At 49.3% G+C, this 27,064-nt stretch overlaps 1 protein-coding gene across 2 annotated transcripts in view; it reads left to right on the top strand.

Annotated features, from left to right (window-relative positions):
* Positions 1-27,064, top strand: part of LOC144818166 (survival motor neuron protein-like) — a 399,426-nt gene that overhangs the window by 337,902 nt on the left and 34,460 nt on the right. For both annotated transcript variants that reach the window (XM_078675289.1, XM_078675290.1), the window contains one exon: positions 20,297-20,384. In XM_078675289.1, coding sequence (XP_078531415.1) covers positions 20,297-20,353 — 57 coding nt within the window. In that variant the 3' untranslated portion in view covers positions 20,354-20,384. The remainder of the gene's footprint in view (positions 1-20,296; positions 20,385-27,064) is intronic.

Below are 27,064 nucleotides of genomic sequence, written 5' to 3' on the forward strand. Positions count from 1 at the left end.
TGAAGCACAATAATGAATGCCTCCGATATATAGAGACCTCAACTGCAAGAGTCCCAAACAGGACGCTGGGACATGCTCCAAACTTAGAGCTGTCAGAACACCCCAGCCCCTTAAAATCAACCTAACCAGGAGGATCTGAAAAATAATATTGGAGCTAAAGACCGTCAACTAACTATCTCATCTAAAGAATAAGGAATATCCCCCAAGCCATTCCTTATCTTATATAGTCTGTAGAACCCGACCTAGCGGGCTCTACCGGCCATTAACGGCCCGCTCCAGCATTAAAAACAAGTGAGCAGACCTTTAACTGCCAGTAGAGCCTGATAGAAGGGCTCTAAAGCTATTAGAAGCGTTCTCCCCTAGAGGCCAGAATGTTCTAACTAGTAAAAAAACAGAGGCATCTCGGAGCCTGAGTGGGTTTAAACCCCTCGAGATCTGAGAGGCCTTTGTTCGCTGCACCAGCTGTGAAAGGAAAACATTAGACTGTTGCTCTCTGGGCTTGTACCAGCCAGTAGAAGGCTGGAGCACTTCATTATCTACAATGGACTGCTCAACATTGCAATGTTCTAATTCAGATTAGAAAGAAATGCTGGCAGATGTTCTGTGACTGGAACTATCACCTCTGTGTTACATTCTCGTTTACTCATACAGAAGTCACTTGAACTTGCTCTTTTGGATCCATCTCACCATATACTTCATCATTTTATTTTCTCTTATGTTGGTTACTCACCTGTGGCTCTGCAATACTCTTGACTTTCTACTTTTGTTGAAATAGTTCCACCTTCCTCCGCTGATACTTACTCATCCTCGCAGATAAGTCTTGAGGGTTTTTCTCTTACCTAAAATAGAGCACTATCACTGTTACGTACCTGTGCACATAGCCTTCCAAATGGGCCAACTAATATTTCCTAAACCCTTTTACTTTGGTGAAACATTTCATGCCCCATATAGGGGCATTTACTTCATGACATACAATTTAATTTTTAGACTTCCATCCAAATATTGGTAACTCTCATAGAATGTTTGTTTCCTAGATGGATTTTTCCTCTGCTCACACATAGTGGACTATCTTCTATCCTTCCAAATAACATTTCAGACCTTTCATTCTTACTGTAGTGGAAGGTGTGCTCTGGGTGCAACTGATGTCTACTCCTTTCACATGACGCCACCTGCTCTCTTTCAAGGCACGTCGCGCTGCCGACTCTGTCTGTATCCAATACTTTTGACAATTTCTTCAATATTTGCTTTTCTGAACACTTTATGTTGATACAGGGATTCAGTCTCCAGTGTGTATGGGATCCCAATTTCTAATCTGTGATCTAAATTCTCTGAAAATGAAGCTCCCTACTTTTGGCAGACTCCTATTACAAGATTATGACGTGGTGGACTGGTCAGACCCCATGATAGTATATTGTAAGTCTTTGATTTAAATCGGATGGTTTTAGACCAGAGTCACTGTGTTGGAGATGTAAATCACCAAACCTTTGTCCTTGTACACATTTTGTGGTTCTATCCCAAACTGACTATTAATCAGAAATCTCGATCACTAAGAGAGAGACCAAGTGCTATGCTTTCCAGCCCTATGACCCTTTAGGTCTAGAAGATCATTCAGGACATTTCAGGCATTAGTAACGAGACAAACCACTAGAGAAAATAGCTTGCCACATCCATAGCTGTAGAAAATTTCTGTTTCCATATTGGACTGAAATTGTTTGATCACTTATAGCATAATGAGTGGCGGTCGGATCTGTGGGACAGTTTGATCAGATGCATATATTCAACTCTCTTGGGGACCATTTCTCTCTTCTTGCTGTTCCAACCCAGCTTGATAATGCCCTGTTCTTCTATAGGTTGCCACATGGGCTGATTAAATCCAGTTGGTCCTAGCCCTGAATTTCTGTAGTGGAAGAGTAAATCAACAAATAGTGATCAGTTTTTCAGCGACATGATCGATCAATCAATCAATCAATCTGGATTTGTATAGGGCTGCTAATCGGCCGGTTAGGGTATCCAGGTGATAGGTTGCTGAGCTTAGTCGAAATACAGGCGAGTCTCTTCCTGAATTCTGCCAACGAGGGTGATGACCGGAGCTGGCGGTGAAGGTCGTGCCAGGACTAGGCGACGAGGTCACAAGCCTCCGCTGTGTCTTCAGCAAATGCGTGGTGTCTGTACGAGGGACAGGGAGGCTGAGCGAAAGTCTCTGGGTGGTTGGTGGAAGTTCACGCGTTGGTTGATGTTGTGGAGGGCTTTGGTGAAAGTTCAGGTGTTGGTTGATGTTGTGGAGGGCTTTGTAGGTGTGTGTCAATAACTTGAATTGGCATCTTTTCTAGATGGGGAGCCAGTTGAGGTCCCTATGGTGTAGGGTGATTTAGGTCAGTTTGTGTAGGTTGACGATAAGTCTGGCCGCTGAGTTTTGAATCGTCTGTAATCTTCCATGAGTTTGGTGGTGGTTTCTCCGTGCAGTGTGTTATTGTAGTCCAGCTGGCTGGTGATTAGGGCTTGAGTGATGGTTTTCCTCGTGCCAATTGAGAGCCATTTGAAGAGTCTTTGGCGCATGTGTAGAGTATGGAAGCAGGCAGAGGAGACTGCATGGACCTATCTTTTCATGATGAGTTTGCTGATCAGGATGATGCTGATGTTGCGGGCGTGATCTGTTGGTGTGGGAGTTGGTCCGAACTTAGCGGGCCACCCGGTGTCCTTCCAAGGGGAGGCGCTGTTGCCAAAGATCAGCACTTTGGTCTTGTCAGTGTTGAACTTCAGACAATGAGGGTGGGAAGACGGCTGGCTTATTCACGATGGTCAGTCCAATTAAGTTACCAAGATGATATAAGGTTTGCTTAGAAATCTGCCTTAAATCTTTGTAAGTTGGAAAAGAGATATAATGAACTCTTACTGGATAAAAATACTGCAGAAGAGTTAAGGATTAACAAGTTGTTCGAGGCATGTGGGCTGCTAAATTCATATCTTAGCATTAGATCGCCGCCTAGTGTTGGGTCCGGATGATCGCACATTGTTGTCCTGGAAGAGTCTTCGAAGTATCCTGAGATAGGTGGCTCCTCCCCTGGACTACAGTGCGCATGGGCATCGGCTCCATCCCCAGATTGTTTTTTTCCGCCATTGGGTTCGGATGCGGTCTCGACTTCTCTCTGTCGGAACCGAGTAAAACTAACTTTTTAAGGCCAAAAGGCCTTGTATTTATAGCGTCGGTATTGTTTGCGCACGGTCTCGAGTTCTTCCGACTCTTGAAGTCGGATTCAGCTGAGTTTTTTCACTCTTCGCACATCGAGGCCTTCTCATCGCGACACGACCACGACTTTCCAGCATGGAGCGGAGTCCGTTTAAGTACTGTCCGCTCTGTGGGTCCAAGTACCCACATATAGACCTGCACCCGGTCTGTAACAAATGCCTTTCACCGGACCATGACGACGGCAAGTGTAAGGCTTGCGCTCAATTCAGGTCGAAAAAGACTCTCAAGCTTCGGCGCGCGGTGCGCCTGGAGGCCAGACAAGCGGCCCCGGATCCAGAAAACATCTTCGGCGACCAAGAAGAAGATGAACAGGGTCATCATCTCCAAATATCCCCACCCGAAACGGAGGTCGAGGCGGATCCGGTAGACGACGACGGAGTCGTGGATCAAGGCCTTGAATACGTCGACGAGGTAGGGGACGTCGAAGAGATTTATGGGGCCACGGCAGATAGCTCAGGGGACGAGCTATGCCCCGAAGGTTTCGAAGATCACGATCGGGTCACGGGATCGCCAGTTGGCCTTACCCAAGACCCCGTACCCCAAGCCACGGCCCCGCCTTCAGGCCCGGCCACGGACATACTTGCTGGGCAGGCCGGATCGAAACCGAAACCTACGGTATCGACTACGCCTAAAATGGCCGACCCGAAAACGAAACCGAAACTTAAGGACTCGAGCGTCCCTAAAATGGCGGCCGGCCAACAGAAAGCTACTGCATCCGCCGCCGCATCGGCTCCGTCGACCTCCGGTCCACAGAAGTCGAAGAAGTCTGTCGATTCCACAGGGTCAAAATCGGCGCCAGAGGAGGGATCCTCTAAGAAGGGTGGTCGGCACGGATCAACCGCTGCGACACCGTCTAAGCACGCCAAGGCCAGCGGCACGGCTCCGGTTCCGACTGGGACTCCGTCCGTCGGTCGCGTAGTGGAGTCGGAGGCGACACAAGCACACGGATCGACGGCTGGCACATCTGCGCATCGATCCAAGGACTCTGGGTCGGCGGCAACTGCATCGGCGTCCAAGACTCCGACAGGCCACCATGACGTCGGATCCGAGGGGAAGGTCAAGACATCCTCGTCAGCGCCAAAAGCCACTGTAAGTGAAGTGTCCCCCATCGCCGCTTCGCTGCAGAGAATCAGGGACAAGGCCGCTGCTACGTCGGCTCCGTTACCGTCGCCTCAGACGCCGAAGGACACTCCGGCAAAGCCTAAAAGTAAGCTTCTCTTCCTTCTGCCGCCGAAAGAGGCTCCGAAGGCCTTTTCGACGAAATCGACGCCAAAGAAGTCGGATTCTTCTACGGCGGGGGTACCTTCAGGTCGAGAACTCGAATCAGAGGACGATTCTGAGCATTTCATCGACGCCAACACTGGCAAATTAACCCTATACAAAAGGAGGATTACTTCTGAGCCTCTGGACTCCTATGTCATCCCACTAAAGAAAAAAAGGGTTCCTCAGGACGCTTCTAACCTCATAGAACCTATCCAGCCTCCTCCAAGAAGAAGCCCTACTCCCTCACCAGAACACTCTGAGGGTGAGGGATATGATGAGGAGGACCAATACACCTTCCCCATCAATGAACCAGATGCACATCCAGATGCATATGATGACATTGGTGACCAAGGCACCCAAAGTGTGGGGCAAGACCCACAGCCTTTCAGTGCACGTGCATCCCCAACAGAGGATTCTGCAGGTTTTCATGCACTCATTGAGAGGGCAGCTGCTAATCATGATGTGGACATGCATGCTGACCCAGTAGAAGAGGACTTTCTCTTTGACACTTTTTCAGTCTCTGAAAGAACTGTGAAAACGCTGCCTATGCTCAAGGGAGTCCTCAAGCATGCAGCTGACATCTTTAAAGAACCTACCAGAGCGAGAGTGGTCAATCCACGTATCGAGAAAAAGTACAGACCAGCACCTCATTCGGGGACAGTTGCCACTAGACTCTCTTGTGGTCGCAAATGCCAGGAAACGGGCCAACTCCCAGACAACGGGTGAAGCTCCTCCCCCAGACAAGGAGTCCAAAGTGCTAGAAGCAGGGGGCAAAAGAGTGGCGGCTCAAGCTGCAAACTTTTGGCGTATTGCAAATACACAAGCACTCTTAGCACGTTACGATAGGGCGCATTACGACACCCTAGAGCAGATTGTACAACACCTGCCTCCAAAGTTTCAAGAGGGCACCAAACTGCTTATAGAGGAAGGGAAACTGATCTCCAACGCAGCCATCAAGTGTGCACTTGACGCCGCAGACACAGCAGCTAGGGCGATCAACACTAGCGTCATGCTGAGACGACAAGCTTGGCTCCGCATATCAGGGTTTAAACCTGATATTCAGACAACCATACTTAATCAGCCAGTCAATCCTGATAGACTGTTTGGTCCAGATGTTGACACCACCCTCGAAAAGATAAAGAAGGACACGGAAACTGCTAAATCTATGGGGGCCCTACAATCACAACAGTTTCGTGGCAATAATTTTCGTCGCTCAGGTGCACGTGGAGTCACCAGAGGACAAATGGGTCAACAATCGCAATTCTCAAGAGGTGGAGCACAATCCTCGTTCACAAAACAGAACAAGGGAGGTTACAGAAATAACAGCAACAGAGGTCGCGGCAGAGCAAACAACATCTCCCGCTCCTCTACCCCAAGCAAACAGTGACTCTCTGTCACTGCCCCCCGACCACTTATCACCTGTCGGGGGGAGACTGCAGCAGTTCCTGCCCGTCTGGAGAAACATCACCACAGACAGGTGGGTGCTACAACTTGTCCAGTACGGTTATTGTCTAGAGTTAAAGTCCACTCCACCCAACATTCCACCAAGGCAACGGCCTATGTCCGCAGAGCATTTGCACTTATTGCAGCAGGAAGTAGTGGCGATGCTGCAAAAAGGCGCAATCGAGCTCGTGCCGGTGGAGGAGGAGGGCACAGGGGTATATTCCCTGTACTTCCTTATTCCAAAGAAGGACGGATCTCTCAGACCCATTCTAGATCTACGTCCCCTCAACCTGTACATACTATCAGAACATTTCCATATGCTTACACTGCAACAGATTCTTCCCTTGTTAAACCAAGGGGACTTCTTAGCAACCTTAGATCTCAAGGATGCTTATTTCCACATTCCACTGCACCCGTCCCACAGGAAATACCTCAGGTTCACTATTCAAGGCAAGCATTACCAGTTAGAGGTCCTACCCTTCGGAGTCACCACAGCCCCAAGGGTGTTTACCAAGTGTCTGGCGACAGTAGCAGCGCACCTCAGGAGGCAGAACATCCATGTCTACCCCTACCTGGACGACTGGCTCGTTCAAGCCAAGTCGGAACGACAGTGCGCCGCGGACATGTCGACCACCATTCACCTCCTTCACAATCTAGGTTTCTCGTTGAACTACCCAAAGTCGCATCTTCAGCCGGCACATGTCCGGCAGTTTCTAGGTGCGACGATCAATACCCTGACGGCCATGGCTCAACCAAACCAAGTCAGGATAGACAGCATGCAGTCTCTAATCCAGAAGTTCAGACCACAACACTCACTTCCAGCGAGAGTGTTCATGCAGTTGATAGGCATGATGGCCTCCTGCATCTTCATAGTCCCTCACGCACGGTTACATATGCGCCCGCTCCAGGAGTGCTTAGCAAATCAGTGGACACAGGCTCAGGGACAATTGACAGACCTAGTGTTGGTTACCAGTCGGGCATACGACTCTCTGCATTGGTGGACTCCACACAACCTTTGCAAGGGCCGACTGTTCCAGGAGCCAGTGCCACAGATTATCCTGACAACGGACGCATCTCTCCAGGGATGGGGAGCTCATCTGCTCACTTACACAGTGCAGGGACTATGGACGACGCAGCAACAGAAGATGCACATCAAAAATCTGGAACTGATGGCAATCTTCATGGCGATCAAGTCCTTCATTGTACATCTGTGCAACAAGGTAGTGTTAGTCCGGACGGACAACATGACCGCGATGTACTACATTCAAAAGCAGGGAGGCACCCACTCGCCACAGCTGTCTCATCTGGCTCAGGGCATGTGGAAGTGGGACATTCAGAGGAACATTTTCCTCATGGCAGAACACCTCCCGGGAAAGGACAATCAGATGGCGGATTTGCTCAGCAGGTACAGCCATCAAATGCACGAGTGGGAGATACACCCATCTGTCCTCCACCCGTACTTCCAGCAGTGGGGTCATCCGGAGATAGACCTGTTTGCCACAAAAGAAAACGCAAAATGCCAACACTTTGCCGCCAGGTTCCCTCACTGTAGGAGAGTAGGGTCTGCAATCCTATGATCACCCAGATTTTTGCTTTTTGCTGCACTGGTTTACGACTTTCCCTGGCTGTGGGCCTGCTAATCAGACCCACAGCCTAGCTGTTCTCTCTATCCAAATTGTACTTAGGTACTGAATTGGCACTGGGCCCTCTCCAAGTCCCTGTACCCAGGGCTGAGGTGCACCCAGAAGTCTCCCAGGGGCTGAAGCATGTATTATGCCACCCCTGGGCTGCCTAACTAAACTGACACAACTGGCTGCACGACAGCTGGGGCAAGGTGGTGTACTCACCCTTTGCTTTAGATATAGTATACCTATATCTAACCCTAAAATGGACACACAGATCTCCTATCAGTCACTCCTATGGCAGGCCTTAACAATCCTGAAGGCAGAGTGCTTGGAATCATGTGAGATGGTGCTCTGGCATGAGCTGAGCCTGTCTGCGGCTTTCGGGATCTATCCCTTAGCCGTTTCCATGATATCGCATACCATATACTCTTAAGTGCATTATAATCCTCGCGGTTATGTGCCAACTCTGGTATCGCTTTATCAAAACATGTCAAGTAAGGTGTCATACGAATTGGAATACTAACCCCTCGCCAATTCTGGCGACGGGGTTAGCATTCCACCCTTCTAGAGGGACACGACATGCATGTAACCTATAACCCGGTTAAAAGTCAGACAGAGCCTTAGCATCCACAAAATGGATGCTGCCACCGAGACACAAGTCTGCCCTCCTGCTGCTGGGAGTCCTCCCAGAGCAGGAGATAAGGACAAAGGGTTTCCTGCCAGGGGCGGTGCCAGCACCGTCCCAGACAGGGTTTTGTGTATTGTAGGTAGGCAGGGCTTTAGAGGAAGGTGACTGCACGTGGCACCCCGGTGCTCACTGTGCATAGGCTGGCTGGAACCAGTTCCAGGGTCACTCCAGACCCTGTGCTGGGGAAAAGCCCGCCAAGGAAGTGGGTGTAACCACCCCCCTCCTAGTCCCACCCATAGGGCAGGACTTAGTCGCGTGCCAGCCCCTTTTTACAGGATAAAGGTAGAGACTGGCCCCCTTCCAAATCAGACCATCTTTGAATCCTGAAACTACTTTCTGCGAAAGGAACTCAAGACTTCTTCCTAAGATTTCTCCCTTGTGACTAAGGAGTAGTCACCCTGCACCCGCAGGCACCATCTAAGAACACTGCGGTCTGCTGCAAGTCCTTCCTCCGGAATCCGACTGCCCAGCTCGACGAGAACCGGCTTCCCTGGCACCTCTGACCTCTACCTGCATCATCAGTCACGCTGAGATTCGTGGGTGTGACGAGACCTCGAGGGACCGGCCATCTTCAAGACTGCACGACTTCTTTCCAGCAAGCCCGCCGAGTGAATTCCTGGTGAGTGCTTTGGGGTCCGAGAAGCCCCCACCCTGAGCAGCTCCAGCACCGAAGAGCAGCCCCCCAGCATCTCCACGATCTGCGTGGGGCCCTTCTGCTTTTTGCTGCTCACCGCGTTGTTTGGCTACTAGCCCGCTGGCTTGTGGCCTTCCTGACGACGCCCGACGACATTTCTGCTGCTGGTCTGGTTGCTCCAGACTGGCCCTTGCTTTCCTCCATCGGAGAAGTACCCTGGACCCTCCTGGTCCACTCAAGACGCCATTTTAGGTCCACCGCGTGGGCCTTGCCTTTGCCAAGACTTGTTGCCCAATCCTGGGTCCAGCGACGTCGACAGCAAGAACCTTCGTGGGACAGCTCGCACCTCCATCCTGGTCGCCGACAACGCCTCCTGGTCCGAGAGACTGCAGAGCCCAGCAGCGCCCACTCACCTGACTGCGGTGACTTCGCCCGGTGCCATCCTGGTGCCCACTTAATCACTGGCTAGTGATTCAAGAACTTGGTCCCCTCTGCTTTCAGGTTTTCTTCTTCCTTGATCCAGGCTTGGATCCATCGAACTTTTCTTCACTGGTCGCCTGCCAGCAACTTCTTCCTTCCAGGCTCCTGGTCCGGCAACGAGATCCCCGACGTCTTTTCAGACCTATGCAGCTGCAGCCCCTGGGCTAGGTAACTTCGGCACTTCGGTGTCCCAGCATAGCCTCACTATCCAAGGGTCAGGATCCACTGTCGTTTTCTTCCTACCAGGTCGGGTTCGCCCGTGAACACTAACTTTGTGAATTCTAGCTTCCATAGACTTTGTCCCGCATCCCGCGTGAGAGTGCACACTCTGCACCCGAGTCCCCTGGGCCTCCTAGTAGTAATCTAACGATTCCCTAGTCCAGTCCTAGCGATTCCAAAGCCTATTAGAACTGTTACTTACCTGCTAGTAATTCGCATTCCACTTTTAAAGTATATGGTTGTTCGTGCCCCTCGGGCATTTGTGTATAACGTGCTAACTTAAGTATTTTCGTAAGAGTTTTGTTGTGTGCTTAGCTCCCTGTCTCATAAAGAGCCAGGGTAGTCTTGTTATAAATAAATACACTGTTTATTTTCATAACAACTTGTGTGGTGTCCTTTCACTGGGTGTTCAAGGGGTAATGTGATGGTAAAACAGCTGGCTTAACACGCCCTCTAGAGTCTTAGCCTTAGACTGCTCGTATCCATGCTACTAGGATAGCTGGTCTATAAGGTTGACTTACAACCAATCATCAATAAGGGTTGTTTGGACTGATATATAGTGATCACTAGAATAGTGAGCACTGCACATCAGGCCAACTTCTCACATTGGTGAGCAGCGGTTGGGATTTGAGCTTGCTGTTGTTTTACCACACATATCCTAAGAATATCTTGTGAAAGATCACATAAGTACTAAAGGTACATATAACTTAGCTTAGAATACTCTGAGTTCTACTGAACCAGCTGTTGTAGCTCCTAGGGCCTAGCACACCCTAAACTACAACTCTAGCAAGGGATCAGTAGGCAAACATATAGTGTAGGTAAGTGCACCACTTACACCTCACTAGAAAAGCATGTCTACCCAGGGAGAATCTACTGAGACTCCCCTGGTCAGTGTTGACCCTCCACAGGTCACTTCAAGATATGCAGCTCTCAGTTTCCAGGAGATGAGACAAATCTGTGTCTCCAGGAAACTGAAGCAGGGGTCTAACCCCACCATTCCCTTTCTGATAGGTCTCTTAGAGACATATGATGCCAGAAAGCTTTCTCAGTTACATGAGAACATGCCAGCCTTAGAGGGAACCTCTGGGGATCCAGACCTCCCCAACACTGATTCAGCAGTTGAGGAGGAGGATCAAGAGGTACTCTCTGGGGATGAGGTAGACAAAGGTCTTGAGGTAGTCAGAAGGCTAACTAGGACCAACTTAGACTTACTTGGGCTAGGATCTGGGGGCCCCCCAGTACTAACCCGAAGTGGGCCTAACCTTGGAGTTAGGAGAGATAGATCTCTTTCTAGGGACTCCAATAGATCTCTGCACTCTAATGCCTCTTCTCAGGGGAGAAGGAATCCTCCACAGAGGAGATTCACTTCCCCTCAGAGAAGGGAGCATGAAGCTAGGATGAGACAAGCTGAACTGAGGATTGAAAGGGAAGAACTTGCCCTGGCCAAAGAGAAGCTTGCCTTTGCTAGAGAGCAGCAGATAAGTGGGTTAGCACCCACTGGTGGCAGCAATCTCCCAAGAGATAGAGAGAAGGGTTTAGATACTAAACACCTGACTAAAATAGTGCCCCCCTTTAAGCAAGGGGATGACATCCAGAAATGGATGGCTGCTTTGGAGAGGGCCTGCACTGTGCAGGGCATTCCCCAGAGTCAGTGGGCAGCTATACTGTGGCTCTCCTTTGATGGTAAAGGTAGAGATAAGCTCCTCACTACAAGAGTGGAGGATGCTAACAATTACCAGGTCCTGAAGAATACACTGGTTGATGGGTTTGGTTTAACCACTGAGCAGTACAGGTTGCTGTTCAGAGACACCCAGAAAACTCAGTCTCAGGACTGGTCTGATTTTGTGGATTGTGCCACTAAGGCTTTGGAGGGCTGGTTGCTGGGTAGCAAGGTTACAGATTACACAGGATTGTATAATCTAATGATGAGAGAACAAATTTTGAACAATTGTCAGAACCAGTTGCTGCACCAGCACCTTGTTGATTCAGATCTGACCTCTCCCCAAGAATTGGGAAAGAAGGCAGACAAATGGGTCAGGACAAGGATCAAGCAGAACCAGAACCAGAACCAGGGTGGTCAGAAGAAAACAGACCAGAAGGGTAATGTTAAGAATGAACAAAATGACCAGAAGTCTTCACCAGGTCCCCAACAAACCAAAGAGGGTGGGGGTCAGGCTTCCCAGAAGAAGAAGACTCAAGAAGGCCAGTCAAAAAGGTGGTGCCAGTACTGCAAAAGTAAATCTCACTGGTTTAGTGAGTGCACCAAAAGAGGAGGACAAACTCCTGCCACTACAGCTCCTAAAGCAACTGCACCCCCTAGTACAGTCAGTAGTGGTAGTGTCACTCCCAAGGCATTAGTTGGGTTAACCTTGGGTACTGAGGGGTCTGACAACTTAGTTGGCACACTCACTCAGGCTGTCCTAGTCTGTACAGGGGATATGGATATGTCCCCTGAAATAAGTCCCAATACCTTGGGCAAATACAGGCAGACACCTTTGATAAATGGCAAAATGGCTCAGGCCTATAGGGACACTTGTGCCAGTGTCACCATGGTGACACCTAACTTTGTGGACCCTGGACAGATCATGCCAGGTACTGATTTCCTGGTGACCAATGCCAGCAATGTCACTACTAGTCATAGTGTGGCAATTGTGGCTTTCTCCTGGGGTGGAGTGAAGGGACAAAAGAAAGTTGTAGTCAGTTCAGACCTCCCAGTTGATTGTTTGTTGGGCAATGATTTGGAGTCATCACAATGGTCAGAAGTGGAGCAGAGGACTCACATGGAGATGTTAGGCTTGCCAGCACATGTGCTTGCTGTGACTAGGTCACAGGCCAGAAAATGCCCCACTGAACAGGTGCTGGATCCTGAAATTATGGACCAGACACCTCCCAAGAAGAAGAGCAGTAAGGGTAAGGCTTTGCCTTCCCCCTTGCCCCAGGTTGAGGATCAAGTCTCTGAGGAGGCTGATCTAGAAGAGCTGAGGGAAACTGAGCCTAAAGAGCTTGAACTTGATCAAGTTGAGTTTCTGGGCTCAGGGGGACCCTCCAGAGCAGACCTGGGGAAGGAACAGTTGAGCTGCCCTTCCCTTGAACCCCTCAGACAGCAGGCTGCTGCTGAGGCTGCAGGGAATGCCACAGGTGCCCACAGGGTATACTGGGAAGATGGACTCCTGTACTCTGAGTCAAGAGACCCCAAGCCTGGTGCAACCAGGAGGCTGGTCATCCCCTTGTCTCTGAGAGGTTTCCTTCTCACCTTGGCCCATGAGATTCCCCTTGCAGGTCATTTAGGTCAGACAAAGACTTGGGACAGGCTTGTCTCACACTTTCACTGGCCCCATATGAATGAGAATACCAAGGAGTTTTGTCGCTCATGTGTCACTTGCCAAGCCAGTGGTAAGTCAGGTGGCACAACAAAGGCCCCCCTCATACCACTACCTGTGGTGGGGGTTCCCTTTGAAAGAGTGGGGATTGACATTGTTGGTCCAATGGAACCCCAGACAGCATCAGGACACAAGTTTATACTGGTGGTGGTGGACCATGCCACCAGGTATCCTGAGGCTATTCCCCTTAGGACCACTACAGCCCCTGTAGTGGCAAGAGCCCTAGTTGGAGTGTTCTCCAGAGTGGGTTTCCCTAAGGAGGTCGTTTCTGACAGAGGTACAAACTTCATGTCAGGATATCTGACTGCAATGTGGAAGGAGTGTGGTGTGAACTACAAGTTCACCACACCCTACCACCCACAATGCAATGGGCTTGTTGAGAGATTCAACAGGACCCTGAAAGGGATGATTCATGGACTACCTGAAACTCTTAGGAGAAGATGGGATGTCCTGATCCCCTGCCTCTTGTTTGCTTACAGAGAGGTCCCACAGAAGGGGGTTGGCTACAGCCCTTTTGAGCTTCTGTATGGGCATCCTGTAAGAGGACCCCTGTGTTTGGTGAAGGAAGGATGGGAGAGACCTCTCAAAAAGCCTGCAACCAACATAGTGGACTATGTACTTGGTCTCCGCTCCAGGATGGCTGAGTATATGGAGAAGGCATCTAAAAACCTTGAGGCCAGCCAGGAACTTCAAAAAGCTTGGCATGACCAAAAGGCTGTACTGACTGTGTACCAGCCAGGACAGAAGGTGTGGGTGCTGGAGCCAGTGGCCCCAGCAGCTCTGAAAGACAAATGGTCTGGGCCCCACACCATCATTGAGCAAAAGGGAGAGGTTACCTACTTGGTGGACCTTGGAACTCCCAGGAGCCCTCTCAGAGTGCTCCATGTTAACAGGCTCAAGGCATATGTTGACAGGAAGGACATGAGCTTGCTCATGGCCACAGATGAGGGACAGGAGGAAGAGAGTGACCCTCTCCCAGACCTGCTCACTCAGAATCCTGATGATGGATCAGTTGATGGTGTTGTCTTTTGTGGCAGCCTCACTGAACATCAGCAACAGGATTGCAGGCAAGTCTTGCAATCCTTCAGACATATGTTCTCTCTGACACCCAGCCAAACTGATTGGTGTACCCATGATGTTGACACTGGAGACAGTCTGCCTGTCAAGAGTAAAATCTACAGACAGCCTGATCATGTTAGAGACTGCATCAAAACTGAAGTGCAGAAAATGTTGGAACTGGGGGTCATTGAGCCCTCAGATAGCCCTTGGGCTAGCCCAGTAGTTCTAGTGCCAAAACCTCACACCCAGGGTGGTAAGAGAGAGATGAGGTTTTGCGTAGACTACAGAGGCCTCAATGCAGTCACTAAGACTGATGCCCACCCAATACCAAGAGCAGATGAGCTTATAGATAGATTGGCTTCTGCCAACTTCTTAAGCACATTTGATTTGACAGCTGGGTATTGGCAAATCAGGTTAGCTGAGGAAGCCAAACCCAAGACAGCATTTTCTACCCCTGGAGGGCATTATCAATTTGTGGTAATGCCCTTTGGACTGAAAAATGCACCTGCCACCTTCCAAAGGTTGGTGAATCAAGTCCTCACTGGGCTGGATGACTTCTGTGCAGCATATCTGGACGATATTGCTGTCTTTAGCTCCACCTGGGAGGATCACCTGGTCCACCTGAGGAAAGTGTTAGAGGCCCTGCAAAAGGCAGGCCTCACTATCAAGGCCACAAAGTGCCAGATAGGGCAGACACAGGTTGTATACCTGGGCCACCTTGTAGGTGGAGGCCAGGTTCAGCCACTGGAGAGTAAGATACAGGCCATCAAAGACTGGACTCCTCCAATCACCCAGACTCAGGTTCGAGCTTTCTTGGGCCTGACTGGGTACTATAGGAAGTTTGTCAGAAATTATGGGTCCATAGTGACCCCCCTTAATGACCTGACAAGCAAGAAGATGCCAAAGAAAGTTCAGTGGACAGCAAGCTGTCAGAAAGCATTCAATGACCTAAAGCAGGCCATGTGCACAGCACCTATCCTCAAGAGTCCAGATTACTCCAAGCCATTCATTGTCCAAACAGATGCTTCTGAGTTGGGTGTGGGAGCTGTTCTGTCTCAACTGAATTTTGATGGTAATGATCAGCCTATTGCTTTCATTAGTAGAAGGTTGACACCCAGAGAAAAATTGGTCAGCTATTGAGAGGGAGGCCTTTGCTGTGGTCTGGGCCCTGAAGAAGCTGAGGGCCTACTTGTTTGGCACTCACTTCACCATTCAGACAGACCATAAGCCCCTCTTGTGGCTAAATCAGATGAAGGGTGAAAACCCCAAACTGCTTAGGTGGTCCATTTACCTACAGGGGATGGATTTTACAGTGGAGCATAGACCTGGGACTGATCACAGCAATGCTGATGGGCTCTCCAGGTATTTCCACTTAGAGCAAGAAGACTCACCTGGTCAAGGTTAGTTTATTGTCCCAAAGTTTGGGGGGGGGGTCATGTAGGAGAGTAGGGTCTGCAATCCTATGATCACCCAGATTTTTGCTTTTTGCTGCACTGGTTTACGACTTTCCCTGGCTGTGGGCCTGCTAATCAGACCCACAGCCTAGCTGTTCTCTCTATCCAAATTGTACTTAGGTACTGAATTGGCACTGGGCCCTCTCCACGTCCCTGTACCCAGGGCTGAGGTGCACCCAGAAGTCTCCCAGGGGCTGAAGCATGTATTATGCCACCCCTGGGCTGCCTAACTAAACTGACACAACTGGCTGCACGACAGCTGGGGCAAGGTGGTGTACTCACCCTTTGCTTTAGATATAGTATACCTATATCTAACCCTAAAATGGACACACAGATCTCCTATCAGTCACTCCTATGGCAGGCCTTAACAATCCTGAAGGCAGAGTGCTTGGAATCATGTGAGATGGTGCTCTGGCATGAGCTGAGCCTGTCTGCGGCTTTCGGGATCTATCCCTTAGCCGTTTCCATGATATCGCATACCATATACTCTTAAGTGCATTATAATTCTCGCGGTTATGTGCCAACTCTGGTATCGCTTTATCAAAACATGTCGAGTAAGGTGTCATACGAATTGGAATACTAACCCCTCGCCAATTCTGGCGACGGGGTTAGCATTCCACCCTTCTAGAGGGACACGACATGCATGTAACCTATAACCCGGTTAAAAGTCAGACAGAGCCTTAGCATCCACAAAATGGATGCTGCCACCGAGACACAAGTCTGCCCTCCTGCTGCTGGGAGTCCTCCCAGAGCAGGAGATAAGGACAAAGGGTTTCCTGCCAGGGGCGGTGCCAGCACCGTCCCAGACAGGGTTTTGTGTATTGTAGGTAGGCAGGGCTTTAGAGGAAGGTGACTGCACGTGGCACCCCGGTGCTCACTGTGCATAGGCTGGCTGGAACCAGTTCCAGGGTCACTCCAGACCCTGTGCTGGGGAAAAGCCCGCCAAGGAAGTGGGTGTAACCACCCCCCTCCTAGTCCCACCCATAGGGCAGGACTTAGTCGCGTGCCAGCCCCTTTTTACAGGATAAAGGTAGAGACTGGCCCCCTTCCAAATCAGACCATCTTTGAATCCTGAAACTACTTTCTGCGAAAGGAACTCAAGACTTCTTCCTAAGATTTCTCCCTTGTGACTAAGGAGTAGTCACCCTGCACCCGCAGGCACCATCTAAGAACACTGCGGTCTGCTGCAAGTCCTTCCTCCGGAATCCAACTGCCCAGCTCGACGAGAACCGGCTTCCCTGGCACCTCTGACCTCTACCTGCATCATCAGTCACGCTGAGATTCGTGGGTGTGACGAGACCTCGAGGGACCGGCCATCTTCAAGACTGCACGACTTCTTTCCAGCAAGCCCGCCGAGTGAATTCCTGGTGAGTGCTTTGGGGTCCGAGAAGCCCCCACCCTGAGCAGCTCCAGCACCGAAGAGCAGCCCCCCAGCATCTCCACGATCTGCGTGGGGCCCTTCTGCTTTTTGCTGCTCACCGCGTTGTTTGGCTACTAGCCCGCTGGCTTGTGGCCTTCCTGACGACGCCCGACGACATTTCTGCTGCTGGTCTGGTTGCTCCAGACTGGCCCTTGCTTTCCTCCATCGGAGAAGTACCCTGGACCCTCCTGGTCCACTCAAGACGCCATTTTAGGTCCACCGCGTGGGCCTTGCCTTTGCCAAGACTTGTTGCCCAATCCTGGGTCCAGCGACGTCGACAGCAAGAACCTTCGTGGGACAGCTCGCACCTCCATCCTGGTCGCCGACAACGCCTCCTGGTCCGAGAGACTGCAGAGCCCAGCAGCGCCCACTCACCTGACTGCGGTGACTTCGCCCGGTGCCATCCTGGTGCCCACTTAATCACTGGCTAGTGATTCAAGAACTTGGTCCCCTCTGCTTTCAGGTTTTCTTCTTCCTTGATCCAGGCTTGGATCCATCGAACTTTTCTTCACTGGTCGCCTGCCAGCAACTTCTTCCTTCCAGGCTCCTGGTCCGGCAACGAGATCCCCGACGTCTTTTCAGACCTATGCAGCTGCAGCCCCTGGGCTAGGTAACTTCGGCACTTCGGTGTCCCAGCATAGCCTCACTATCCAAGGGTCAGGATCCACTGTCGTTTTCTTCCTACCAGGTCGGGTTCGCCCGTGAACACTAACTTTGTGAATTCTAGCTTCCATAGACTTTGTCCCGCATCCCGCGTGAGAGTGCACACTCTGCACCCGAGTCCCCTGGGCCTCCTAGTAGTAATCTAACGATTCCCTAGTCCAGTCCTAGCGATTCCAAAGCCTATTAGAACTGTTACTTACCTGCTAGTAATTCGCATTCCACTTTTAAAGTATATGGTTGTTCGTGCCCCTCGGGCATTTGTGTATAACGTGCTAACTTAAGTATTTTCGTAAGAGTTTTGTTGTGTGCTTAGCTCCCTGTCTCATAAAGAGCCAGGGTAGTCTTGTTATAAATAAATACACTGTTTATTTTCATAACAACTTGTGTGGTGTCCTTTCACTGGGTGTTCAAGGGGTAATGTGATGGTAAAACAGCTGGCTTAACACGCCCTCTAGAGTCTTAGCCTTAGACTGCTCGTATCCATGCTACTAGGATAGCTGGTCTATAAGGTTGACTTACAACCAATCATCAATAAGGGTTGTTTGGACTGATATATAGTGATCACTAGAATAGTGAGCACTGCACATCAGGCCAACTTCTCACACTCACCCACAGTCGCAGGGGAATGCGATATGGATGAACTGGTCAGGCAGATTTGCGTACGCTTTTCCGCCAGCCCCTCTGATACCGCTGGTGGCAAGAAAGCTAAGGCAGCACGCGATGACTCTCATCCTAGTTGCTCCAACGTGGGCGCGCCAAGCATGGTACACCACGTTCCTCGAACTCTCGGTGGTGCCGCATCAAAGACTGCGCCTCACGCCCAGACTTTTGACGCAGAACCATGGAGAAATTCAGCATCCAGATCCGCAACAGCTCAACCTGGCGATCTGGCTCCTGAAGTCCTAGAGTTTGGATACCTTAACCTACCTCCGGAATGCATGGACATCATCAAGGAGGCAAGGAAGCCAACTACCAGAGCATGCTATGCTGCGAAATGGAAGCGTTTTGTCATTTACTGTACAGCCAATGACATCAACCCGCTAGATGCATCTATCCCTGACATCATTTGCTATCTGTTGCATCTTTACAAGTGCAATCTAGCGTACACTTCCATTCGGATACATCTATCCGCCATAGCGGCTTATCTTCAGAACAGGCAGCATCTCTCTGTCTTCAGAGTGCCTGCCATTAAAGCTTTCCTTGAAGGTCTGAAACGAGTCATTCCCCCAAGAACACCACAAGCTCCGGTGTGGAACCTCAATGTGGTCCTCACCAGACTGATGGGACCACCTTTTGAGCCACTGCACTCGTGTGAACTCCAGTTCCTAACGTGGAAAGTAGCTTTCCTAATAGCTATTACGTCACTGAGGCGTGTTAGTGAGCTACAAGCGCTCACAATCCAAGAGCCTTTCATTCAGATTCATCCAAATAGGGTAGTGCTACGCACTAACCCCAAATTCCTTCCGAAGGTGGTGTCACAGTTTCATCTCAACCAAACTATTGACTTGCCGGCATTCTTCCAAAACCCACAAACGGTAGCGGAAAGAATGCTCCATACCTTAGATGTACGGAGGGCGTTGATGTACTACATAGACAGGACACAACCCTTTAGAAAGACAAAACAACTTTTTGTTGCCTTCGCACCACAACACAAAGGCAACCCTATTTCCAAAGCAGGAATAGCCAGGTGGATTGTTAAGTGCATCCAAATATGTTATCAAAAGGCCAAGCGCACTCGAACGATACCCCCAAGGGCGCACTCCACACGCAAATTGGGGGCATCCATGGCTTTCCTAGGGAACATTCCTTTAGAGGACATTTGCAGAGCAGCCACGTGGGTTACACCACATACCTTTACAAAACACTACTGTGTTGATGTACATTCCAAGCAGCAAGCTGCTGTAGGACAGGCTGTTCTCAAGACACTCTTTCAGGTTTCTGCAGCTGGCACGGGCAACCGCCGCTGATGGAGGGACTGCTATGTATTCTATGCTAAGATATGAATTTAGCAGCCCACATGCCTCGAACTGAATATGCTACTTACCAGTATGCATCTGTTCTTGGCATGTAGGGCTGCTAACATTCATATCGCCCACCCTCCTCCCCGGTGCCTGTTGCAGCTGCAGATATACTATTGTATTCAGTCATTAGCATGGACATCCTTTACACTTTTCACTCCATCTTCTGCCACAATGGCGAAAAACAATCTGGGGATGGAGCCGATGCCCATGCGCACTGTAGTCCAGGGGAGGAGCCACCTATCTCAGGATACTTCGAAGACTCTTCCAGGACAACAATGTGCGATCATCTGGACCCAACACTAGGCGGCGATCTAATGCTAAGATATGAATGTTAGCAGCCCTACATGCCAAGAACAGATGCATACTGGTAAGTAGCATATTCATTTTTGGGGGAAACTCTCAAAGGATACAATATTCAATATGGAAGATAAATGTTATTAGCTGCCGTCTGGCAGAAGATTAAGGATTAAGAATAAGCAATTGATATGCATGTTTCAGGGAGGTGTGGTAACCGTCCCAGTGGAGTTGTTTAATTCAACTCCTCTGTTTAAAGTAATTGAGGCTAAGTAGCAGCAAAGATGAAAATTGTCGATCTAGTTTGCTAGATTGACTTGTTGGACTTTTGTATTTTTAAAGAGCTTCATGCCTCTGCAGAGGGTAAGGCTGCTAACGTAAAAACAATTTCTTCTCTATTTAACAGGGTCTAAAACAGAGCAGAATGGAAGCTGCTTTAGCAAGACCTTCACATCATAAATAACTACAGTCCTGAGTTGATATCCAAGACAATTGTGAGTATTTCTTCGTTAAAAATTGAAAATGTTATATTTGTTGGTACAGTCAAAACACACAAAATTGCCTCATTTCTGTTCCTTTAAAAATCACTCCTGCATGTGGGTTTTATTTAAAGGAGCATGCGGAGTGTGCCATTTCCTCTTGACCCATCTTCCTTGCCTCAGTCCTAACAGATTGACCCCGACCGCAGACAGTGTTTTTAGATACCTTAGTAAATCATATTCTGATAGACTTTTAGCTGCAGATTCCTAATCTTGTGAACATTACCCTGGCATCAGACTGGATCTGAAAACTTCTCAGCAGTACCTCTGTACGTCGGTAGGAGGCACTGTGCTGCTCTGCACCTCACAAAATGGCTGGTATCTTATAGGGACTTCAAACCTTAAAGTCCTTACCTTAGAATATTCCCCAGGCATCAGATTGGATCCAGAAAGTTTCGAACAGATCTGCTGGGTGCCGGCAGGTGGCAGTGTCTGACTGTCTCTGTACCGTCTGCACCGAAGGTGATGTGCACAGTGTCCATGTATACTCCATCCCAGTGCGCTGACATCAGGTTTTTTTTTCCGCACCAGTCAGCGCAGATCCGGAGAGAGCTACCCCAGTCATCTTTTGCCTGAATTTTTCCTCTACTTTTTGTTGAATCTTTTTATAGATTATTATCTCCTGGTATGTCAGGGATGTCCCATAAAAGCCAACAGGCTTTAAGCCAGGTGGTGCCTGTTACAGGCACATGTCTATAAAAGACACTTTTTTGGTTTGCCTATGGTGCTTGAATCCACAACCTGTGAGCACTGCTGCACCATTAATTCGAAGGCACTGAGGGAATGGTCCCTGAACCTCCATGCCACCTGACATCGGATGACCTTGTGGTGCTTTCAATCCAGATCGCCTGGAAGGCCCCGGGGCCACTCGTGGAGCTGTTCCTGACGATTTTCATCACGATCCAAGTTGTTGAGTAGGTCCCACAAGAGGAAGAAGTTGAAGCTGTCTTTGGCTTTCCTGCGCCAGCACAAATCATCAGACCTGGTGTGGGAGCATCAGCACTGTAGGCCTCACCCTGAGTTTCCAGGAGCTGGAGTGCCCTCCACCCAACTCAGAGTTTTATGACGCTATTCTCCTTCATATTAGGGCGGCCCGACCCATCTGGACCGCCTTCGGGTCCCACAGGTGTCAAAGGGGTCTCTACTGGTTTTCTGTTGGTGCCAGTCAGACCCCTTAGATCCAATGCTAGATCCGGAGCAGCACTGTCCGAGACTGTGACCTTCTCAGGTGCTTGCTCAAGTACCATCGCTCCCGATGTCACCGCCCAACGGCGGCGTAGATCACATCGTCATACCCTACTCCGTCATATGTCGGATGGGCGTTGTCCGACTCCAGTGCTGACCAGTACCATGCCTTCCGCGCCAGAGCCGAGGCCTTTTTCCCTTGACAGGCCTGGAAAGGGTGATTAATGATTGGGAGAGGGCAGAGGACCCTTATGGTTACCACCATCCTCTTGATGACACAGAGGACAACTGACACAAGGAACTGGCGGATTCCAGTGGTTTGAACATCTCACTAGACTTTAGTCTCTCGACCTACTGTGGCTACGAAGGAGGGTGCTTCATTCACAGTATTGGTGCGGAGAGCAGCTGAGGTCTTCGACCTTCAGTTGCCAACAGTGACAGTCAAGACAAACAACTTGACAGAGGTGCTTCAGCCGGGAATTACCCCTTCTGAACCTTCACTCCCATTCAGTGCAGCCATTACTAATGTCCTTCTTGATTGCCTGCTCCAAGCCCTGCAGTTAGGGACCCCAGTTTCCTCACCTAGCACCTCACCCTAGAGAATTTGGTAGTCCAGTCCTCCACTTCCTAATCAATCCTGGTGCGCTCCCTACCATACCATTCCACCAGAAAGGGAGTCCTTAAGGCTGTATACCGTCAGTAAGGCACTGCATGCCTATTGGGCTAATACACCCACACTGTAGGATTCAGTTCCACAAATGCTGCCATGGGTCTTGTTGGGGCCCCGAGCCATACTCTCCAAAGCTATTGCTAACAGAAGAGATGCAGCGAAATTCACCATCAGATGTGGACTTGACATTACCGATTTGCTGGGCAGAGCAATTTTATCGTCCGTGGCACTGAGACGCATAGCCTTGCTGAGAACCTCTGGCTTCTCTGGGAATTTCCAAGTTTCGCTCATGGACATACCCTTTGATGGCTCTCACTTCTTTGTTGAGAAGTCAGACTAAGCTCTGGATCGATATAAGGACAGCAGAGCTGCATCTAGGTCCTTGGGTCTATCCACGGCCCCTCGCCGAACCCCAGTCCACCTTTCGCCCCATCTATGGCTATGATAGGGGTTGCCTACCACGTTCCTTCCCGTCCAGCCAACTAGGCCAACCTGCTTCCCAGCTTTTCTCATGGCTATGGATGCGGTTCCACAAACCAGAGGTCGGGTCAGTTAACACCCTCCCCCAAGCATCCACAGGCTCCAGTACCCTTAAGCGTATTTGTATTACGAGCAAGGGCACCCAGTTTGAGGCAGGATCCATTAGCATCCGCCCCACTGGCAATTCTTCACATCACAAGTGGATTTTACAAGTAATCCAGAGGGGCTATTCATCCTTTTCTGGAGACTCCACTACACATGCCACCCACTTTCGACCGGGTGATGGAGGACCATCCCTCCTTGCTCTGCCAGGAAGTATATGCCTTTGTAGCCAAAGGGGCCATAGAAAGGGTACCAGCATCTGAAGTAGTGTGTGCTACCTTCAGGTGCTCAAAAAGGACATAGGCCTACGTCCTGTCCTAGGCCTGCACCTTCTCAACTGCTTCCTTAAAAAGGAGAAGTTCAAGATGCTCACCTTATCTCAAGACCTGTCTGCTCTGAATCCTGGAGACTGAATGGTAGCGTTGGGCTGGCAAAACCATAATTCCATATTCCCATATTCCCATCATGCCCGCCCACAGGTGTTACCTGCGATTCACGGTGGGCCAAGAGCACTTTCAGTTTTCCCAGCCCATCTTTGGCTTCACCAGCGACTCTCGAATGTTCACCGCGGTGGTGTAGCACATCTGCGGAAGTCAGGAGTTCCAGTCTTCCCCTACCTCGACGATTGGTTGTTTAAGGCGGGCGCGCCCCAGGCGGTTGTGTCCTGCCTTCAGATTACAGCAAACCTCCTGCATTCACTGGGGTACACTATCAACATGCCAAAGGCACACCTGATTCCCTCTCTGACGCTCCCTCCCTTTCTGGACACAGTAAAGATTTGGGCCTATCCTCCTGAATGACGAGTCGGAATATTCAGTTTATGATACCGATGTTTCAGCCTCTATCCTGGATGTCAGTGAGACTGACTCTGAGGCTGTTGAGCCTCATGGCCTCCTGCATCCTTCTAGTGACACATGCCCATTGGCAAATGTGGGCTCTGCAGTGGGACCTAAAGTTCCAGTGAGCACAGCATCAGGGGAATCTCTCTGACTTGGTCCAGATTTCGGAAGGAACTATAAAAGACCTGCAGTGGTGACTGACGAACCATGATTGGGTTAGCGGCAGACCCCTCTCCCGTCCCAAACAGAGCTGACTGTAGTGACCGATGTGTCACTCCTTTGCTGGGGCGTCTGTCTGGGAGGGGTGGAAATCAAGAGTCTGGTCTCTGGTGTTGTCCAGGCTTCACATGAACCTATTGGAGCCCTGGGCGATTTGTTTAGCAATGAAAACCTTCCTTTGATCCAGAAAGGATGGTACAGGTGTTCAGGGACAATACCACAGTCCTTACTGCGCTGCTGCTCACTGAATGCCTGGGAGATGAGGCGTCCCTCTCCGTTCCACTCCCTCCTTCCCTTCTTTTTGTTTACTGATCCGAGCATCAGCGGGTGGAGGGAAGCAATTCGAAACAAGGCACTCAATCATCTTAAACCTAGTGGTGCTTAGACACACGGTGGCCAATATAGATGTCATTTGTTTCACACTTCCGCCGCCTGATAGCTTCAAGATACAGAAATTTGACACACTCATAATTTAGCTGCTGCTAAAATAATTCCTTTTTTTAAAAAAGAGGAATAACCATTTTTAAAACAATTTTACTATGGTATTTGGTTAGAATATTACTGATGTTTTTTATTTATAAATGTAAGAAATATTGCAAATGGTTTGAAGTAATTATGCAATAAAATGTTCATTCATTAGTGTTACTCACTTGTAGGAATCATTGAATTGAGGGTAACACGGATATATATTGGTTCAATCATTACAGAAGGGAGATTTAGTGAGCCTATTGACAGCTCTCTACAGATTTTCAAAACACACAGATAAGAAGTATCAGATTACCCCTGCAGAAGAAATGGTGATACCATTATATGCCCATGAGGTCAATAGATGCATTTATGATATATTCTCCCAGGTGTTTTGTTAGACTGACTTTTTCGTACTGAGGAGACCCAGGCAAATTATTATGTGGAGAAGGGATTGTCAAATATGGAATAATTACCTATTCTTTAATCAGTAGTAATACTTGACTTTAGTGACTTAAGATGTGGACACCCACCCATGTTGTATATAAGAATCATATTTTAATGATTTAAAATGTGCATTTATGAGCACTGCATGGTCTACACATTTTGATCTATTCAACACTTTGTGGATGAATAATAAATTATGAACATTGTAAATGAACAAGTTTGACATGTACTTTAACTTCATGGGTTATGAAATTGAGACCCGCAGAACTTCGAATGTTTCATATTGCAATATACCTAGGCTCCGTTGTTTGGCCAGACCGGGTTTGGTTCTGTGTATTTTTAGTGTGGCAACAGCAGTCACTTTCCGATTGCTCCTTACTTATGATATGGATTTGTAACAATAACACTCGCACACAGCTGTAGCAATTAGCACGTCTTTCATCTGAAACATTTCCTCATAAAGAAAGGAGAGAACGCCATTCACAGCCACTTGCTCTATCACCCAGATCAGCCTCTTAGGATAGACAGTGGTGTTATACCAGATCCATGTCACAACCCGGAAGCATCAAAGGCAAGCAGCACACTTTGCAGGGGGTTTTGGGTTGTGGATTGAGTTCCTCTCATAAACAAGTTTGTGAGGACAAACGTTCAAACGCAGCCTTGGGGATGGGGGGGTCCGCAGTCCCCAGAAGTGTAAGTGTAATTCCTCTGCAGGAGCCAACCGCCACCCACGGTAGCAGCCCCCGGGGAGACGCACGCCGTCACTGCGGCTAGGACATCCCAGGGCCTCCATGTTGTTTTCTGTAAGGACGTCTTCGCTGTTAAAGGCAGGCAGATATATCACTAATTGTTTTACGCTGGTGATATCACAACACATGCTCTGGACATTAACAACAGGAAACAACATCCAGCGTTGAAACGGGACAGTGGATGCACCCAGAGGCGGTTCCCAGAACCCTGTACACGCAGGCAGGACATCTGGAGGAATGCCTCGACTCTTCCGCCTCTCCTGGGCCAGCCCTCAGTGGCAACGGGGTAGAGTTTACCGCCCCCACTGGCTGAGAGAGATGATTATCTCGTGTTGTTCGATCTATTGGAGTGTTAAATTGTTCAAGCTGTGATCCTGTTCTTGGAATGTTTGGGCATGTATGACGAGGGTGTGGCGTAACGACCAGAGCTGCCGACTATTGGGGTTATAGTCTCGGCGTCGGCTCACCTTGTGATTCTGGGCAAATCACTCAATCTCCCTGTGTCTACCAAAAAGGAATATGTCTCTGTGTAAGGTAACTGGTGCTTGTGTAAGGCCCTCCAATAAAAAACTGCAACGTAAAAAAGGGAAGACGCCTAGATGTAATACCTGGGCCTTCCACCCACTACTTTTCACATGGCCCACACTTAACGTGCAAGAGATACCCTCTGCGCCTTTAAGCAGCCTACTTTCGTGTATCATCACGCCTTGTGGTCAATCACAGAGAATGCCGGTACCACGTGGTTGGGTTTTTGTGTTAATTTATGCAATGTCTTGACGTTGTTGCTGAAACTGTGTCAAGTCTGAACGAGGCGAACAGAGAAAGGCCTGCAATCTGGAACCAAGAGTTGACATCAGAAGTCATCTGTGTATCATACGTTCGAATCCATGACCACAATCTTACATCCTACCGAGGTCGGAAAGTGTTTTATCATTAAACTAAGTACAAAAACCTCCTTTTTTTTTTTTTAGAGCGCGTAGAAACATCAGAAAAGATGCTCGAAGCGCTGTTTTGAAACGAGTTACCAGCGCCATTACGAAACCCTTATTTAAATAACACTTTTGTTATGAGCACCTCTAGGTCCAGTCAGAGCGTTTCTTTTTGCCTCGTACCTGGCCATCTTGATATTGATATAAGGATTCCTCTACGCCAATTTCACACTCCTCCTATAGTAAAGAGCAACAATTATGCTCTAGTTCGTAGGCTTGGTCAAATGATATCACCGTGCAAGACAGGAGCCTGGCGTAGCAATGGAGGGAGATGAGGTACACCCTGAGCATATTAAATATATCATCTACTGTTGTGTGTTTTCCGGGACAACATTTAGCGGCAGCACACTGAGAATAAAGATTTAAAAAAGTGGACTGAAATAATGACAGCTCATTGGTGCATATATGAATATGTTGAATCGGCGGGAGGGCGGGGGCGGGGGGGTTGAGGGGGGGGGGGGTGCATCCTTGTACCCTCGGATTTAGCCGA

This window comes from Lissotriton helveticus, chromosome 2_1 (assembly GCF_964261635.1).
Source record: "Lissotriton helveticus chromosome 2_1, aLisHel1.1, whole genome shotgun sequence".
Taxonomy (NCBI): domain Eukaryota; kingdom Metazoa; phylum Chordata; class Amphibia; order Caudata; family Salamandridae; genus Lissotriton; species Lissotriton helveticus.